Here is a 19060-nt window from a genome sequence, read left to right on the forward strand (position 1 = left end):
ATATGACAACGTTTAAAAACTTTTATTCAAGAAACTCTTTGTTCGCTATCACTCTTTCTATTTTTACAGCTGGTGAATAAAAGGTGAATTCTGCAGAGGTGTGGTAGTCAATCTGAAAACCGAGTGCTCAACAGCTGTGGAAAAGATGCAGTTCCTCCTTAATGTACAACTGATCAGTTAAGGCATATGCACAGTGGAAATTATAAAAAAAATGCTCTTTTAAAATGGGGGAAATAAACACATTTTAGTTCAAAAATAGAAGGAAAAAAAGCCTGTGTATGCATTGCATGACTCTTTGGCCTGTAGGGCACGTAACATAAAGTACTCCTCACAAAGAATAAATACAAAACCATTCAAAAAATGTACAAAAAAAGTCTAGAAACACTCCCACCCTCCCTCCCCCAGTCAACACTGTGGATGTAGTAAATGTACAAAACAAGCTCCGACAGACAGACAGACAGACAGTAGTTGTGCAGGATCGTCTCCCACACTGCAACTCTCCTTCCAGTGATTCATACAGACTTTATCCGAGATCAATTCTGCCTCTGAAGCATAATGTTAGATCACAAATTTAGTCCTACAAATGTTTTTTTTTAACAAATGATTTTCTTGATATTTACAGTCCACGCTGTGTAAAGACAAGGCAGGAAAAAAACAAAAAAAGAATCAGTAAATTTGGGAGTTCATCAGTAAGCGACAGGAAATCTGTGTGGTGTCAGACCTCAATGGCTGTTAAGAATAATGTTCTTTGTCATGCCAGGTTGTCATCCAGGGCTTCTTTTCCAGGTTTTCCCAGTTCACATTCCCAGAGTTCATCGCTCTCTCCTCCCGTTTGATACGAACAGCGTTGTAACTGGGAACCTTGTCTTCATATTTGGCTCGCTTGAAAAAGCCACACTGCGGAGAAGAAAGGGAAAACAAAATCAATATTTTGTTTGGGGGGGGGGAAGGCTATTTAAAGGCGTTCAGAGAAAGCAAAGAAGGTTGATGAGACATTTAATGTTTGACAGGCGAGAGCCAAGATGCAGTGAATCCATTAAGAGGCGTAGACAAGCCATCTGCACTCCTCTTAAAGAAAGGAAACATGTTTGCCCCCTGTGTTTAAATGCAGAAAGAAAGAAACCTTCAGACCAAGTGACTGCATGTGCAACACAAGAAAGTAGAGAAAGAGAAAATCAAAGAGATGCAGATCAGCCCCAATGGTGTAGTTCCTCATCACCTCCCCTGGCCATGCAGGTAAACTGTAATGATCCACACATCATGTGTGAAATGCAGAAATAATCCAACAACTTTTATGACAGCATTCATGTCACAGTGTGAGAATTGCCCACTGCCTGCCCAATACCAGGAAGCAGCGCTTTTGCAGCAAAAAGGAGCGGGAAAGAAAGTTTCACTCATTCGAGGCAGGCCGGGTCATTTTACCCTCTCTCTTTTTTTTATGCATGTGGTGTCAGTCTCTCTTTTTCTGACAGGTTTTTATTCTTTTTCCCAAAGACTCCACACTGAGGAGAGGAGAATGGTTAGAACATGTGTGTAATATCTGTTACACAGTTGCTCTGTAAAGTGCTAAGTCTTAAAAAAAATCATAAAATTTGTAGGTGTGTTTTTATTAGCTGGGTCAGGGTTCGTCCCATCCCCTTGTCCTTCAGTCCTACCTTCCACAGAAGGAAAGCCAACAGGGCCAACAGCAGCAGCGCGAACAGGATGGACAGCACGATGATCCACCACGGCACTCCTCCGTACTGGGCTTCACGCCTCTCTGGGTACACTGTCAGCTTCACCTGGGGACACAATACAGTATCAGTTTTAACATCTCTGGATCAGAGACACTTTTAAATGTCTTTTTATTCTCAGGTTTTTAAAGTTCGTGCACTACACTGACATCAGCATTTAAAGTCAAAGCGTTTATTGGCATGTGCACAGTTAAAACAAGTTTCCCTGTACAATTAAATTATTTTTTTGCCTTCTGGTCTGGGTGCCGTTTACAAGAAAACACAAAATGTACGAAATAAGTACAAGAAAATACAGAAAGAAAGGGCACTATGTACAATATACAATAAAAATAAGGCCTGTTGTTTAAAACTGTCCTTCTTGGCTCCAGTGCTGTCACATATTGTAAATGCTTTTTTTCCTGTTGTTTTTAATCACCTCTGTCTCAACATCACGCAGCACTGTGTTCTTCGCTGTGCTATCGATATGCAGCGAGGCCTTCACTATCACCTCCACACGATGGAGCTTGGAAAAATCCTGTTTGAGGAGAAAAGGAGAACAAGTTTAGATGCTTTTTGGAGTAATCAAAGAAAATACTAAAATACTCATTATTAATTTGCCGCAATAATAATTTTCCCTTGAATTTATCAAATGTTTTTAGTGTAAAATAATCTGTTAGTTTGTATATATATCGTTTCAGAAACTTTGTTTGTGTCTATGGCAACTGTCAGATACTGTAAATACAACCACAACAAAAATACATTACAATTAAAGAGAGACATTTAACAACAAAGTGTTCCACAACAACGTCACCAACAATCAAGAATTAAGTAGTCAAAGTCCCAAAACACGATTTTCGTTTCTCTTTAACATCACAAATTGAGACTACTAAAAGTTCTAGATTTATAATACCATACATAAAAGACATAAAGTTGCGTAAAAGGACTTAATTTTCCTGCATCGTTTTGTTACCTCTATGAAGGTGGCGTTCCAGAGGCGAGAGTTGAGAGTGAAGACTGCATTACTGTCCATGCCCCGCAGTGGGCACTTAATCGTCACACATTTAGCCCCCCCATTGTTGTCACAGGACTGTCAACAAAGAAGAGAGCACAAAGTTACCACAAGATTCACTAGAACTATAACCACTCTACTACTACTGGTTGCAAAAAGTACATATACATAATCTAGTAATATAAAACAAAAGAATAGGACTGGATAGTGTGGTGTTACCAGAATTTTCATTTTCTTCTTGTCGAGTAAACGTGAAAGAGTGCCCTCTTCAGATCCCTGGTTCTTTCCTACTGCTCTTCTCACCCTGTGGTCACTCGATTGCTTAAAGCAGAGAAGAAAAAGTACATTCAAATATAAAATTAAATTAAAACTTCTTTATTTCTTTAAATAAATATAAACCTTTACTGCTATTTAAAAAGAAATACCAAGTGAAAAATTATACGCGCAGGCTGTTTTTACTGACTATGCCAAGAGAGTTGATCTCCCCTTTAGGAGAGCAGTCAATCTGGTCCACTCCAGCGGAGCTGATCTTCATCAGGTAGAGCAACCACTTCCCTTCCATTGTCTCTTTTGGCCATGTGATGTGAAGGCTGGCGGTGCCCAAGTCTTTCAAGCTCTTCCCCAGATTGGTTATCTGTAAATCAAGACATTATCAGCGCCCTACCTCAGATGATACAGTACGATTTATCGAACTAAAGCACGTGTACACGCAGAATGCTGAAGTTAACATTTCAATGAAATAGAGAGATACGTGTGGAGCAACTTCTGATCTGTCCTGTACTCACTCTGAACTGGTGTGTGATGGCACTGCCAATGGCACTTTCCATCCTCATGTCAGTCTCACCTTTGACCTCTCCTGCGAATTGGACCTGAGACGGCTGGGCTTGTCTGGAGAGTCAGGGGGGCGCAGTTAGCAGCATGAATCTGTGCATACTTTTTGAATATGAGCTGTTATGTGTGTGTTTCTCACCCTAATAAAGACAGCTGCAATATGATGTTCACCTTTGCCTTTGCTTTATAGGGGGCCATATTCCCCTGGTTGCTTGTCCTGAGATTACACACAGGTCAAGTCAGAAATGTACCACAAATGTTAATGCATAAATGCATTACGGTCCAGGCCTGCTGCATCTGTAGTATTATCCATTTGTATTCCAAGCTTAGATTTACTTACGTATTCAGCTGAAGATCAACCTCCAGTTCAGTAATGTTGGAAGAGATGCCTAATGTACTCAGAATAATGTAGAAGGTCTTCTATATGTGCAAACACAGAGACATTATATCAACAGTGCCACTTGTGCAGAGGAGGTAGACACATTGTCCAAAAGGTGATTTTCTCTTACCACTGAGTCGCGCTTGAAGGGGTTTCCAAGCTCACAATTAGCATGAGAACCTTCTTTATTGGACTCACAGGATATTTTGTTCTGAAATCAATCACAAGCTCCAATCAGAATCACATTGTGTTTATGTGTGTGTGAAAGAGAAAGAGAGAGAGAGACAGAGGAAGAGAGACTCACGCCAGGTGTATCGTGGTAAGTAGAGTAGGTGAGGGAGCGCGGGAAGGTGACGATCACATCGGCTTCGTAGGCATCATCTCCGTTCAGATTGGACACTTTGACCTCCAAGGCGATATCCTTCTGGTCTTTGAGTGAGATCACCTGCATGTCACCCTCCCTTTAGACACACACACGTTAAGGCCCGTACAAAGTAATAAACATGATGCTCTTATGAAAAATAGGTGTGTGTGTCCTCTTACCGATCTAATGGAGTGAACTTGTCTTCGCCAGTTGACCTGTGAACGTAGCGACTTTCCACCATCAAGTTGCTCTGACAAACATTGTCTTTGCCGCACCCTTCCTTCAGGAAATTCACCTACAACCACATTCACACACACACACACGAAAGATGATATAGATACAGCGCGAACATCAAATCTATCTATAAAGTCTGTCTTTCATGCACATGCACCTCTGATCGAGTTATCGCTGGCGCTTTGGCGTCCAGGACAGGTGTCATTTGAGAAGCGGAGCTCTGTCTGCGTTTACGGTTGGCGCCCTGGATGTCCACGGACACATCGATGGGGATCCCGCGCAGCTTGTCTTTAATTTTATCCTGTAGAGTGACACAATATCACTCACCACCCACAGATGCACTTTGTTTCGAGAGAGGAGAAAAATCTTTCCAGAGAGAGTCACTACCTTTATGACAAGCCTACGCTTAAAGCAATTTTTCTTTCCTTTGCCGGTCATGGTGACGGTCCCAGTGGACTTGGTACTGTTCGTATTAAGGAAGGTCGCTCTGGGGCTGAGACCGCTCCTCTCACGCTCAGCGTCCGCCTCAAGGGAGTACACCACCGCTAGATGGGACGGAGACAGAGATGCGAGAGAGGGGAGGATAAAGAATGACAGATGAAAACGATTGGGTTTCTTGTGGGGCTTGGCGATATGGCCAAAATCTTCTATCCCGATATAGGTCATATCATATCTTGATAATGATATAAATCATGATATAGCATGTTTTATGGTAGTTCAATACATGTACTGTATGTGTGAATGAAATACTTGACAAATGAAAAGTACTGAGCATTTACTCATTTAATTCAGAACTTTAGTGCGAAATGATCATAATAGTTTCAAGTGAGATCATAAAGAAAAAAAAATAGATATTTCCATATATACACATATATGTTAATCATCGTGGTCACCACAAATGATATTCACTCAAAATATTTCCCATCTTTTCTGAGAAATTTGAGTTAGTCTGTGCTTATTGTCAATTTAGATTACCTAATTGTGTATGACGTCACCTAAATGTCATTCCATTGAAAGATGATAAATTATCATCTGGAAATATCGGCCAGTCCTAGTTTCTTGCCGTTGAATCTCCGATAATGAGAAGCAAAAACACAATAAAGACGACTATAATACAGAAACAGACGGCTCTACTTACTCAGACTGGGAGCGTAGCTCTCGGGGCTGGCAGTGAAGGTTAAGCACACTTCAACTTCAAAGCTGGGGACACAATGCAGTTTATCCACAATCAGACACAGTACCGTAAGGCATAATGCTTAACAGTAATTCGTCATAAGTTTGATGAATGTCCTTTACTGAAAAAAAGACGCACGTACCAGAAGGTTTTGCTACATTTGGTGAGGTCGATTTCCTTCGGAGTGAACTTGATTTCCTTCTTGATGTCAATAACTGGACGTGCTCTGGGGAGGACAGGACTCAAGTGAGCAACTCTATAACCATGATCAGAGATGGACAGTGAGAAAAATGTGCAAGTTCACTGACTCACTTGTAGACAAAGACAGAGTCAGAGAGGGATCCGACAGCCAGGTCAGGGTAGGAGTTCTTATCCAGGTCCATGTTTCCTGCCAAAGAGTAGCCGAACTGCTTCACTCCTGGCTTGCCGTGCAGAACCTAAAGCAACAGAAACACACGTTAAAACCAACCATCATAACTTTATTGTGAGCTACAACCTAACAAAAGTAGTAATCTATATTATGTTGCATAACATCCCCACATTTTACCTAAATTAGTTTTTTAGGAAGCTTTTTAGGGTTCAAGCATGATGGTCAAACTGATTTAAACACCTTCTTCATTATTGAAAGAAAACATTTATTTGGATTTCCTTAGATGAAAACATTACACATTTGGACAAAATGTATATGCAAAAAAATCCAATTAGTTATTCTAACAGTTTATTACATACCTGTGTTGCGTCTGTAGAGCTGAGACCGTTGGCTGCTCCGTGGTAGATGTAAACATTCCCTACACCATCATTATCAAAAGGAGCTCCCACTGCAAAATCTGACAGCAAGAACAAAAACAGTGACTTACAGTGTTGCTATACAGATCAATGAGGGGCATCAAGACTGACCGGCTGACAGTAGTATACATATGCAAAGTACGCAAACACGTTGCAGCCTCACCATTGAAACCGTCCAGATCGATGTCTCCAAGGTTTTCCACAGCCATGCCAAACATGGAGTTCTGAGCTCCGTTTATTCTGGTGGGCGTCACTTCGTTCCACCTTCCCGCTTTGTTGACGTAGACGTAGACGGCTCCTCCGATTTCCCCGTCCTTCTCAAAGTACTGCGGCGCTCCCACCACTATGTCCTCCCAGCTAACAAAGGGCATCGCTTGTTCGTGAGTATACAGTAATGGCGAAAAGCAGAAGTCACAGGTTGTGTCTATCCACGCTGCGTCACTCACCCGTCCCCGTTGAGGTCCAGTACAGCCAGATCGTAGCCGAAAGACGAGGCCAGCCCTTCCCCTTTGAGGGTGTACTCGTCTACCAAATTCTTCTCCTCTCCTTTCTTCAGCAGCACCACTTCTCCGCTGTGGTTGGCTCTGGGAGCTCCCGCCACCACCGTCAGCTGGCCCTTCTTGGTCAGACTCTTCCCCGAGTCCAGAGAGAAGCCTGGGAGACGAGACACAAAGGAAGGCTTGCTTACATAGCCAGGGGTAATCAGGTGCTTGAATACGCTTCTTTGTCACGATGGAGCGACTGAAGTGATGGCATAGATTGGCAATGAATGGACAAAGAGAGCGCACAGCGTCTTACCCAGGTAGCTGTTGGGAGGAACAGGCACCAATTCAGCATTCTGTTCGCCCTCATCTCCCGCCTCAAAAGGACCGTCATCATAGATGCCTTGGTCTAGGAAGGTTTCGTTCTTTTGCTCCAGGCGTACCACACCTGGAGGGGAGGAGAGGAGAGGACGGGTTAAGACGGGAGAGATCTGGCTTGTAGGGGTGGGGGAAAAAATCTATACAGCATAGTATCACGATATTTTGCGTAGCAATATTGTATTGATACACGGATCTTTTATTATATAATCTATTAACCTCTTGACAAACTGAGGGCGGGTCCGGCCGCTCTTCTGTCTTTCAGAGGTTGTAGAGGGCTCAGTCTTAAAGCTAGAGTGAAGATACTGGTATCATATGAACCTAGAAAACCTAAGGAATTGGTACCACCATTTCATGTTAGCTTGTCAGGAAGAACGCGAAACAACGCTCCAAAGTTACGCTAAATTTTGGAGAGGAAAAACTGGCATGGTCATTTTCAAAGGGGTCCCTTGACCTCTGACCTCAAGATATGTGAATGAAAACTCTGAGATGAACAGAATGAAAACTGTATCTTATTAGATAAAACAGATGTTGAAAAACTGCATAATTTGCAGTAGAATAAAGATAATATCTCATCGCAACACTCAGCATATTATAAAATGTTTAAAAAGGCAATAAGATCGTATCGTGGGGCCTCTGGTGATTCCCGCCCATACTGGCTTGTAATAAAAGGATGCAAAACCCATAACACAATAATCCTAATTAGCAGTAATGTTGAACACATGACTGAAAAAAGCATCACTGGCAAATTCCTTTGAAATGAAAATTGATAAATCGATGTGATAATGAAGCACATGTGCAGTTAAGTTCTCTTACAGTAAGTATTTTTTCTAGCTTACTCACTGACTGCACACACACACACACACACACACACACACACACACACACACACACACACACACACACATTAGACTACCTTTCCAATGGTACGCTCCAGGAGCCCCAAAGATGAGGTAGTGGTAGTCCTTGTCGAATGTGGCAGAGAGGCCCTGCTGGCAGGAGCCGAACCTTTCGTGGCCTTCGGTCCGGCCGTCACAGAAATGCCAGCTACCTCCCTCTTCACCTGTATCGGGGTTAATAGTCAGGGACTGACTCAGCACGTAGCAGCGACCAAGGATTTTCCGGCTCTCAATGGCTGTGTTCACGTTGTTCCGCCGCTGGTAGCGATGGGCACAGGTCTACCAGGGGAACAGAAAGTCAAGTTGACGTAATGGTGATTAAAAGGAAAAGGCTTATGTTGAAATGAGTTTTAAATTTCACCTTAAGTAGCTTCAAGATAAGCCAATTACTCATATATTTGACATAGTATATATTCTGCAGTGCTGAAACTTTTAGTAGATCTCCATTGTTTAAGCCAGTTTGAGCCATTTATCGAGCAATAAGTGTGCCGCTTTTCTCTGTTTTTTTGTCTGCTTGATTCAGAGCTTCATTGCATATCACTTATTTACAAGACACAACTTTTAATAGCTGTAATTTTAATGGACAATTTTTTAAAATGCTGTTATACATTTCCCTGTAATCCAGCATGGCATGTTTGATACCACTGGAAAACACAGGTTTGTGTTGGTTTAAAGGTATCCGTAGGGCTGAAACTAATCTGCCAATTATTTTCTTGATTAACTGACTTAACTAGTCTTTAAAATATCATAAAATAGTGAAAAAAATGCCTGTTACAATTTCCCAGAGTCCAATGCGACCTTCGATTGTCTTATTTTATCAAATCTATAGTCCAAAACCTGCAGATATTCAGTTTACAGTGATATAAGACAAAGAAAAAACAGTGTCATGGTCGGATACAAAGACAAAGACCGTCTTACCACAATCTTGCCTCCCGGCCCCTGACTGTTGACTGACACTCCCATCCACTGGTTCTCTTTGCTTTCACTTCTTAGGTCCTCTACACCGAGACAGGGGCAGGAATAGACACAAAGAGGATGTTGTGACTCAAATATCGGGGGGGGGGGGGCCTAAAATAGCCTAAAACACATTAGAGAAGAGAAATGCACAGGTGTCAGCGGATATCTCACCGTTGTTATCAAAGTCAACTCTTTTGCAAGGAGTTGGGCTGGGGGTCATGCTGCAGCTGTACAGTCCTCCTGTCACTTTAGATTTTTGACGACTCATCGCTTCTGCTCTCGGGGCACCGACCAGCAGTCTGCAACAGACACACACACACACACACATGAGTCCGTTAAACCATTATGCAGCTTGATCAGATGCACATTGTGAAAGAGGCTCAAGCTGCGACGCTCATTTTCATCTCGCGCTCTGGCATTTCTTCCACTTGCACATTATATTATCATACATTCCAGTCTACACAGCAGCCATATTCACACACACATCCGCCACCGAACTGATGTTCCATGTCCTCACAGTCCGACTGAGTCAAAGACCCCTTTCAAACGCCTGCTGTGGTTGATTGAACCAGGCTTTCTACTTCTCTCCAAACACACACACACACACACAGAGGCTGCCATTGTGGACCAAGGACAAGGGCAAAATGCCACACCCAAGTCTTGACGATGGGCATCCAGTTCCCAGAGTTTCCTACCGAGTAAATCAAACAAGTCACGGATGTCATCCTTTGAACTGATGCTTTGTCTCTCTCTCTCTCTCTCTCTCTCTCTCTCTCTCTCTCTCTCTCTCTCTCTCTCTCTCTCGGTATGTTCCAGGAGCTCTCTCTGGCTTGCTTTGTCTGTCCGATGACCTCCAGAGTTAACGCTGCACAGCACACTGTCTTCACCAGATGAGATTAAGCAAAGCCGTTTTTAGCTGGAACACAAAGCAATCTCAGATACGCATACCATCTGGGAGGGAATCTACACAGACATATACTAGTCAGAGAGAGGAGCTGAGGCCTAATGTGATCAACATGTTTGCAGCGTAGACCTCACTAGTCAATGCTGCAAAACACTAATGTGGGAGAAGATGTCAAAATACAAATTGTAAATCATCGTGAATATTGACTTCAGCGAGCGTGATGGGGATTAGCAAAGGATAATAAATCTATTTATATGACATACAGATATACGGCTTGTTAAAACTGTTCACAAAATTGTCCACAGTCTTATAATGCTTATATTGAGCAAGTATGAAGACATTTCTCTTAAAAAAAAATGCATCACGACAAGTTATCACAATGGAAACAAACTGTTTATCCAATTTGAACCACTGGATTGGTCTGGCTTTGTTTCAAAAGCCACAGCACTATAATTTGCGCTGTTAACCCACCCAGTAAGTGTCCAATCCTACTTTTATTTTAACTACTATAGGGAGGGAAAGACACTTGACACAGACAGAGAAACATATTTTCACGCCGAGTGCAATTGTCCGGGCATGTGCTTATCTATTAAAGATGATTCAAATGAGTCACTTCAGAGATGAGTGACTAACCAGTGAATCCCAGGTGGGCACATCTCCACTCCCACTTATCCTCGGAGACACAGGAAGTCAGGAGTATGGACGGAAAGAGCTCTGCCAAGACACATTGGACTCTGGGAAATGGGGTCACTGGGTCTGGGGTCTCTGCTGCATACTGCACTTCTACATAATCACATTGTGATACTCATTCAGTGTCTCATTCAGCTGTGTCCTTCGGGGCAAACGCAACCAACAATAGTACACAAACAGCTTTATATCAAGATTATGTTAATTAAATAACGTACTTGTATAAGTAGTTGCTTACATATGATGCAATCTAAATTGGAGACTAATCTCAATAGACATATTATCTTTACTGCTACTAGAGCTGTCAAAGTTAACGCAATAATAACGAGTTAATGCAAATTTGTTTTAACGCCACTAATTTCTTTAACGCATTTTAAAGCTAGAGTGAATAAAACCTAAGGAATCCATCGGTACCAACCATGTCATACTAGCTTGTTGATAAAGAGGTTAAATAACGCTTCACACTTGCGCTAAATTTAGGCGATGAAAAACTGGCATGGCCATTCTCAAAGGGGTACATTGACCTCTGACCTCAAGATATGTGAATGTAAATAAGTTCTATGGGTACCCATGAGTCTCCCCTTTACAGACATGCCCACTTTATGATAATCACATGCAGTTTGGGACAAGTCAAAGTCAAGTCAGCACACTGACACACTGACAGCTGTTGTTGCCTGTTGGGCTGCAGTTTGCCATGTTATGATTTCAGCATATATTTTATGCTAAATGCAGTACCTGTGAGGGTTTCTGGACAATATTTGTCTTTGTTTTGTGTTGTTAATTCATTTCCAATGATAAATACATACATACATTTGCATAAAGCAAGCATATTTGCCCACTACCATGTTGATAAGAGTATTAAATACTTGAAAAATCTCCCTTTAAGGTACATTTTGAACAGCAATTTAATTTGCGATTAATCACGATTAACTATGGACAATCATGCAATTAATCGCGATTAAATATTTGAATCGACTGACAGCCCTAATTGCTACACATTATTATTATTGTTTGCCATTGAAGAGTGAAGTGCTGACATGATGTGTCGGAGACTGGCACTGTGATAAGGTTGACCCGCTGCCTGGCTGACAGTGACCCAGATGTTTATCTAATTTTTCACCAGCAGCAGAGGAAGCCACAACACACAAGCTTAATCTACAGGAGAGACAAACATGAGAGAGAGAGAGAGAGAGAGAGAGAGAGAGAGAGTGTGTGTGTGTGTGTGTTTGTGTGTTTGGGTGTGTGTTTGGGTGCAATGACTCGTAAAACAGACACACACATACTGGCAGTGGCACTCGGGCACACAGGCAGAGTGACCATTAGAGACACCTCCCATTGAGAGAGGTGTGTTGCTTTTGTTTACAACAGCAAACTGGCGGGCCAGGTAGGGCGCACCCCGTTGCTTAGCAACAGCCGATCATCTAGACCTCCAAATGGGTTGCAGATCCAGAGGTTCGTGTCATGTGTTACCCAACTTTTCCCTCCATCCGTCTGCCAGGATCAAGTCTGAATAACGGCTGATATTCGGTGCCCAGATGTTAAACTGATTTATGTTCCTCTCGGCATTCTTTCATCCATCACCTCTTTTATTTTCTCTTTCTCTTTGATGTTGGATATCCTCAACTAACCTGAGGGGAAGGGTGGGGTGGGGAGGACTGGATCGGACTCTCATACACAGACCGTACACACACTCACACACAAAGTTGAGTGAAATACTAAACTCTCCAGTTTTCCCATCTCCTCCTCTGCCATTTCTGGAATCTAGACACAGCATGACATTGACATTACTGTTTAACATGCCGGCATGTCGTGCTTTCCTCTTTCCCACGGCGTGTCCCTACATCCTTCACTCTTCTTGCTTCATCTACGTGTCTCCAGAGCAAATTTTATTTCTCAGAAAAACACACACACACATGCATTTACTTTCTCCCACACATTTCTCAAATCCAAGCTCTTAAACTTCCCTAACCTCTCACTTGGTCTCCTCCTCCCTCCCCTCCCAGCTCATGCATTTTGATTTTATTATACAGACAGCTCCATCTGGCAATTATGAACGACCACGGAATGCAACACACACACACTGACACGTGCACACATGCATATACACGATCCCATCGGCTCCTGCCCTCTCCTGCAGGTACATGTAGCACTCGTCCCCGTGGGGCATGAAAGACACTGGAATATATAAGGCTGAATAAAAGTTGGCGTGCATGGCTGGAAAAGGATTGTGACTCACTGTGTGCACACCCAGCAGTGAGGAGACACATATGAGGGGGGGACACAAACACACACACGACAACACTTATTACAGCACACATGTTGTTACAATCTACGTTAGTGAACTCAAATCACCGTCAGCGCATAAAATCTCTTTTCTATTAGCTCCACCGCTATCCATCCTTTTTTTTGCCTCAGGTTAGGAATGTATCAAGCACTCTTCTGACACTCTTCCAAGTGACTGACAACAAGGCAACGCCTCAGTGCTCAGCCACAGCATGCATCAGCACCATTAAAACACACTGAAACAGGCACACACACATTCGCATCCACAGGCAGCACATGAATACATGTGCATAGACACAAATACACCCAGTCCACAGTGAGAGCACATTCCACCTCCATAACAGCAGTATGAACACCGTCACTTGCAAAACAAACATGGCTTCCTGCTCGAACATGCACGCACACATTCAAACTTGTGTTATAATGTGATACAGACAGAACATGCTGCTGACGGTTCAAGCTCATTCGTTTCGATACTGATTAAGGACAAGCGTATTGCAAAAGACTCCACAAACTAGTCAACTATGTGGAATATTAGATTAGGGCAGATAGCTCTGCATCATAGTAAATAATCCCACTGAAAACCTGCCTGAAATTACACCTCTCAAACATATGGGTTAGAGCTGCAGATAAGAGATCTTTTTTCGATTAATGTACAAATTACTCTCTCAGTCAATTAGTAGTTTGGTGCATAAAATGTCAGAAAATAGTGAAAAATGTCGATTATCTAGAGACACAATTGCTGTTTCAAATTAGCTCATTTTGTTCGACTTAACAGTCCAAAACTTAAAGGGACTATTTGTAACTTTCAGAAATGCTTCTTAACAGCGACACCTGTGGCCGTGAAATCAACGAAAGTCAGCGTCGGGCTCGCGCTTGCTCGCTCCAAATATACCTGAACGAGCATCGCTCAAAACAGTGAGGCGACACACGACAGCTAAAACCACAATATCACTCTATATTTCAGCTGCTTGGCAGTAATGTTAGCTGAGCAGACGAAGGTCTCTCCATGAACATGATTTAGATCTGATCCTAGTGTTGGCTTTTCCTGTCTCAGTGCAGGCTGAGGCAGCGGGGCTCTGCAGCGTGTCTCCTCTGCTCTCTCCGCCCGCAGCCGGAGAGAGCAGAGGAGGCACCGGCACCCGGTCGGTAACGAGAAGACTACGTAAATCTCTGTAGAGCTCTGTCACTTCAAAAGACACGGGAAAGCTCTGTTGGTCTGGAGGAACTGCAGCATTTATTTCTGCACAAACGTCCCTTGTGCATTCACTAGATATTCTCAGAGCTACTAACTCTTCTGCAGTGTGGAGTGAGCGCGCGTTCACGTCTAGAGGTGGAGCGAGCTGATCGAGGACGCTCGCTGTCTGAGTGAAGGCGGGCAGGCAGAGGAGGAGGGTACAGCGGCTACACGCGAACGCGCATACGCGAGCGCGCATGTGTGACGACCCGCTACATTTATGCGCGTACAAAGTTACAAATAGTCCCTTTAAAGTTTTCAGTTTACTATCATAGTTGACGAGGAAAACCAGCATATCTTTACATTTAAAGAGCTGGAACAAGCAAATGTTTGGCATTTTTGCTTAAAAAATACTTTTATAATTACAGTAATGGATTATCAAAACAGTTGACAACTCAGTCTACATTATCTCTACACTGATATCTGTCGCTTTCCAGGTTTTCCACCAATGTAATCCGACTGTGTTCTGTTTTCTTATATTTAACCTTACAACCTGAAGCAGGGGGACTTTGTGGTGGCTTCGGTCTTGTGCTGATGTGCATGTGTCTTTCATTTAGACACCGAGCCTAAAACTAGGACACACACTGCCACTGTGTGTGTGTGTGTGTGTGTGTGTGTGTGTGTGTGTGTGTGGATGTGAAGCAGTAGTAGAAGTGTGTAAATAAGTTTAAGAACAGTGTTTAACCTCTGTGGAGACGGTTAAAGACTTGGGGAATGAGCCTTAATAGTTCGGAATATCTTCCAGTGGGTATACACACTGTGGTGACCTTTAGGCGTTAGTTATATAAATACAAACCGCTATTTGGAGCACAAATCCGTTGACCAATTACAAGATAGAAAAGGCTGTGTATTGATCATTTCTGTGTAAAAAGTAAGATAATAGCAGCACAAATAGTTTACACTTATCATCACAAGGATTAGATTTTGATCCCCACTAGAGGCACTCGTGCTGTTGCTGGTACAGTAAGGTACTTTAAATAAATAGCATATTGTGTTATATTAGGGGCAGTGGTGGAATTTACTTAAGTATAAAGTAAGGGTGTAATGATACATCGATCTAGATCGCTATATCAATTCAATGAAGATCCGATATTTCCGATGCAATGTGAAAATGTTACATACATATCATTATCTTTAAGATAGGCCTTTATTTTGAAATTCCCATGGCACATCTGTGTCACCATTTCTTCTCAGTAATAACATTTTCAAATCATATTTTACTTGATTTTTGTGAGTTGATATAAATGTAACTGATTGTGTTAAACAGACTTAATGATATATCGATCGCAGGCCTCTGAATGTAATCAAATGGAAATCGTATCGTGGCCAACTTTGTGATAGCCGCAGATATCGTACCGTTGTCAAAAGAATCTATATAATATCACATCGTGATGGAACTTATGTTTTACACCTCTAGTGAAAAGTAGATATTTTATTTATATTTATTAAACAGATATTGTTACTTTGAATAATTTCATTAAGATTTTATATGCAAAACATATGAAACATGATGCATTGTTATAAATCAAACTACCCGACCATATAAAGCTATTAAAATCAGCCACACCTCAACCAACTACAACATTAAAATGCTACTTACACATCCATGCATCAGTAATAATAATCAAAGTTTTAATTATTTGTCTGCATTGAATGTTTAGATAGTTTAAGTACATTTGTAGTTACTTTTACTTATGTTACATTTTTCAATGCAGGACTTTTACAGTGTAGTATCGCTACTTTTAATCTGAATAGTATTGTTTATGGACCAGCAAATCAAGTTAAAGTCCTTTAACACAGGCAAACAAGTATATTTATTTCTGGCTGGTCCATTCTAGTCAGACTCCCAGATTAAGGAATGCCACAGCTCTGATCTCAGGTCAGTTAATAATCAGGCTATTCAAACCAGTGACCACCTGATGGCAGTTAGCCTTTATGCACAATGACAAATCCCTCTGAATCAATGCCCATAAATGTGCCAACAATGATTCAACGACATGTTTTGGACCTAAACTCCAAAAAAGCTCACCCCAAAACCACCCCAGGAGAAAGACATGTGGACGTGCACATGTGCATACAGTATATACTTGACAATATAAGTTAGATTTCAAAGCTTATATACTTGACAACATAAGCTAGATTTCAAAGCTTATATACTTGACAATATAAGTTAGATTTCAAAGCATTATAACTCAAATATACTTGACAATATAAGTTAGATTTCAAAGCTTATATACTTGACAATATAAGCTAGATTTCAAAGCTTATATACTTGACAATATAAGTTAGATTTCAAAGCTTATATACTTGACAATATAAGTTAGATTTCAAAACTTATATACTTGACAATATAAGTTAGATTTCAAAGCATATATACTTGACAATATAAGTTAGATTTCAAAGCTTATATACTTGACAATATAAGTTAGATTTCAAAACTTATATACTTGACAATATAAGTTAGATTTCAAAGCATATATACTTGACAATATAAGTTAGATTTCAAAGCTTATATACTTGACAATATAAGTTAGATTTCAAAACTTATATACTTGACAATATAAGTTAGATTTCAAAACTTATATACTTGACAATATAAGTTAGATTTCAAAGCATATATACTTGACAATATAAGTTAGATTTCAAAGCTTATATACTTGACAATATAAGTTAGATTTCAAAGCTTATATACTTGACAATATAAGTTAGATTTCAAAACTTATATACTTGACAATATAAGTTAGATTTCAAAGCATATATACTTGACAATATAAGTTAGATTTCAAAGCTTATATACTTGACAATATAAGTTAGATTTCAAAGCTTATATACTTGACAATATAAGTTAGATTTCAAAACTTATATACTTGACAATATAAGTTAGATTTCAAAGCATATATACTTGACAATATAAGTTAGATTTCAAAGCATATATACTTGACAATATAAGTTAGATTTCAAAGCATTATAACTCAAATATACTTGACAATATAAGTTAGATTTCAAAGCACATATACTTGTCTGCTGTGTAGGTCCAATAAAAACTCAAATAAGTAACCTGAAAGCAAAGATTAACCAGGAGAAGGCCTTAAGCTTACAGCAGGTGTATAAAGTACAGTACATTCTGTTGTTCTGTAGCTGAAGGACAAGGTTTGCTGAGCTTTATTGGAAAACAGTGAGCTTACAGTAAAAGTACCTGCGACATACCTGAGCTCAGATCACTAGGTGGCATTTAGCACTCCTAACGGTAAAAGTAGGTTTAGAGGGCATTTTTCTAAAAGATAAAACACTCCAAAATAAACTTACAGTCTACATTGCTGTGACATTTTAATGACGAGGTTACAGAAGTTATTTTAATGACATATAGGCGTGTTTCCAGGGCTAGGTCGGAGCAGAAACATGTCTCCCCTTTAAAAGAAAATCAAAACCAGGTCTTACATTCTCTTGTCCTCCGGTTGGAGCTGCCAGTGCAGAGCGAGAGAGAAGCCGAACAAACTGCCCGCAGGTCCGCTCTTTTCCTGGACATTATCGGTGTCCAGGTTGAACGCAGACAGTCGCCCACATCCCAGGAGGAAGACGACCGTCCACAGTCCACAGGTGAGCCTGCTGCCCTCCATGAGCTATACAGATAGATAGATATATATATAAAACAATACACAACTCCTCAGCTGAACTGGTGAAAGGTGAGTCCTTCCCTGAAGGAGGTGCAGAGTGAGTGAGGCTGCTGGAGGGTTCAATGTGGTGGTGCACTTTACTTTCTGCTGCTCCTCCCACTCACCAGCCCACTGCTGGCACACCTCTGAAATGTTACTGACTTTCTCAAGTATATATGCTTTGAAATCTAACTTATATTGTAAAGTATTTATGCTTTAAAATCTAACTTATATTGTAAAGTATTTATGCTTTGAAATCTAACTTATATTGTAAAGTATTTATGCTTTAAAATCTAACTTATATTGTCAAGTATATTTTAGTTAGAAAGCTTTGAAATCTAAATTATTGTCAAGTATATTTGCTTTGAAATCTAACTTATATTGTCAAGTATTTATGCTTTGAATTCTAACTTATATTGTCGAGCATATTTTAATTATAATGCTTTGAAATCTAACTTATATTGTCAAGTATATATGCTTTGAAATCTAACTTATATTGTCAAGTATATATGCTTTGAAATCTAACCTATATTGCCAAGTATATTTAAGTTATAATGCTTTGAAATCTAACTTATCTTGTCAAGTATATTTTAGTTAGAAAGCTTTGAACTCTAACTTATATTGTCAAGTATATATGCTTTGAAATCTAACCTATATTGTCAAGTATATTTTAGTTAGAAAGCTTTGAAATCTAAATTATTGTCAAGTATATTTGCTTTGAAATCTAACTTATATTGTCAAGTATATATGCTTTGAAATCTAACTTATATTGTAAAGTATTTATGCTTTGAAATCTAACTTATATTGTCAAGTATATATGCTTTGAGATCTAACTTATATTGTCAAGTATATTTTAGTTAGAAAGCTTTGAAATCTAAATTATTGTCAAGTATATTTGCTTTGAAATCTAACTTATATTGTCAAGTATTTATACTTTGAATTCTAACTTATATTGTCAAGTATATTTTAATTATAATGCTTTGAAATATAACTTATATTGTCAAGTATTTATGCTTTGAAATCTAACCTATATTGCCAAGTATATTTAAGTTATAATGCTTTGAAATCTAACTTATATTGTCAAGTATATA

The 19060-nt window shown here is 40.3% G+C and overlaps 1 protein-coding gene across 2 annotated transcripts; it reads right to left on the reverse strand.

Moving 5' to 3' along the window:
* Window position 1: 1 nt before the first annotated feature.
* Window positions 2-18040, reverse strand: LOC119498418 (integrin alpha-6-like). Of its 2 annotated transcripts, XM_037787306.1 has the most exons (26): window positions 17755-18040; window positions 9377-9504; window positions 9167-9246; window positions 8266-8527; window positions 7288-7419; window positions 6936-7143; window positions 6653-6846; window positions 6433-6530; window positions 6016-6140; window positions 5846-5929; window positions 5668-5729; window positions 4917-5074; window positions 4687-4830; window positions 4475-4590; window positions 4236-4392; window positions 4062-4142; window positions 3893-3972; window positions 3692-3769; window positions 3507-3609; window positions 3185-3355; window positions 2941-3042; window positions 2683-2799; window positions 2149-2247; window positions 1656-1781; window positions 1423-1502; window positions 758-897 (listed from the first exon to the last, which is right to left on the reverse strand). In XM_037787306.1, exons 1-25 carry the CDS (start codon window positions 17931-17933, stop codon window positions 1437-1439), a joined length of 3150 nt encoding a protein of 1049 aa, XP_037643234.1. In that variant the 5' UTR covers window positions 17934-18040; the 3' UTR covers window positions 758-897; window positions 1423-1436. The 2 variants fall into 2 exon arrangements, with proteins under 2 accessions (XP_037643232.1, XP_037643234.1); XM_037787304.1 differs by lacking the exon at window positions 1423-1502 and having other exon boundaries at window positions 2-897.
* Window positions 18041-19060: the final 1020 nt, after the last annotated feature.

Source organism: Sebastes umbrosus, chromosome 12, assembly GCF_015220745.1.
Source record: "Sebastes umbrosus isolate fSebUmb1 chromosome 12, fSebUmb1.pri, whole genome shotgun sequence".
Taxonomy (NCBI): Eukaryota; Metazoa; Chordata; class Actinopteri; order Perciformes; family Sebastidae; genus Sebastes; species Sebastes umbrosus.

What these genes read in the sequence shown, in the direction of transcription:
- LOC119498418 (XM_037787304.1), bottom strand. Translation starts at nt 17,933, where the DNA reads ATGGAGGGCAGCAGGCTCACCTGTGGACTGTGGACGGTCGTCTTCCTC. An exon ending in CGATCTGGACGGTTTCAATG is followed by an intron (nt 6,531 to 6,652) that starts GTGAGGCTGCAA and finishes TCTTGCTGTCAG; the next exon opens with ATTTTGCAGTGGGAGCTCCT. An exon ending in AAATGTAGCAAAACCTTCTG is followed by an intron (nt 5,730 to 5,845) that starts GTACGTGCGTCT and finishes TTGTGTCCCCAG; the next exon opens with CTTTGAAGTTGAAGTGTGCT.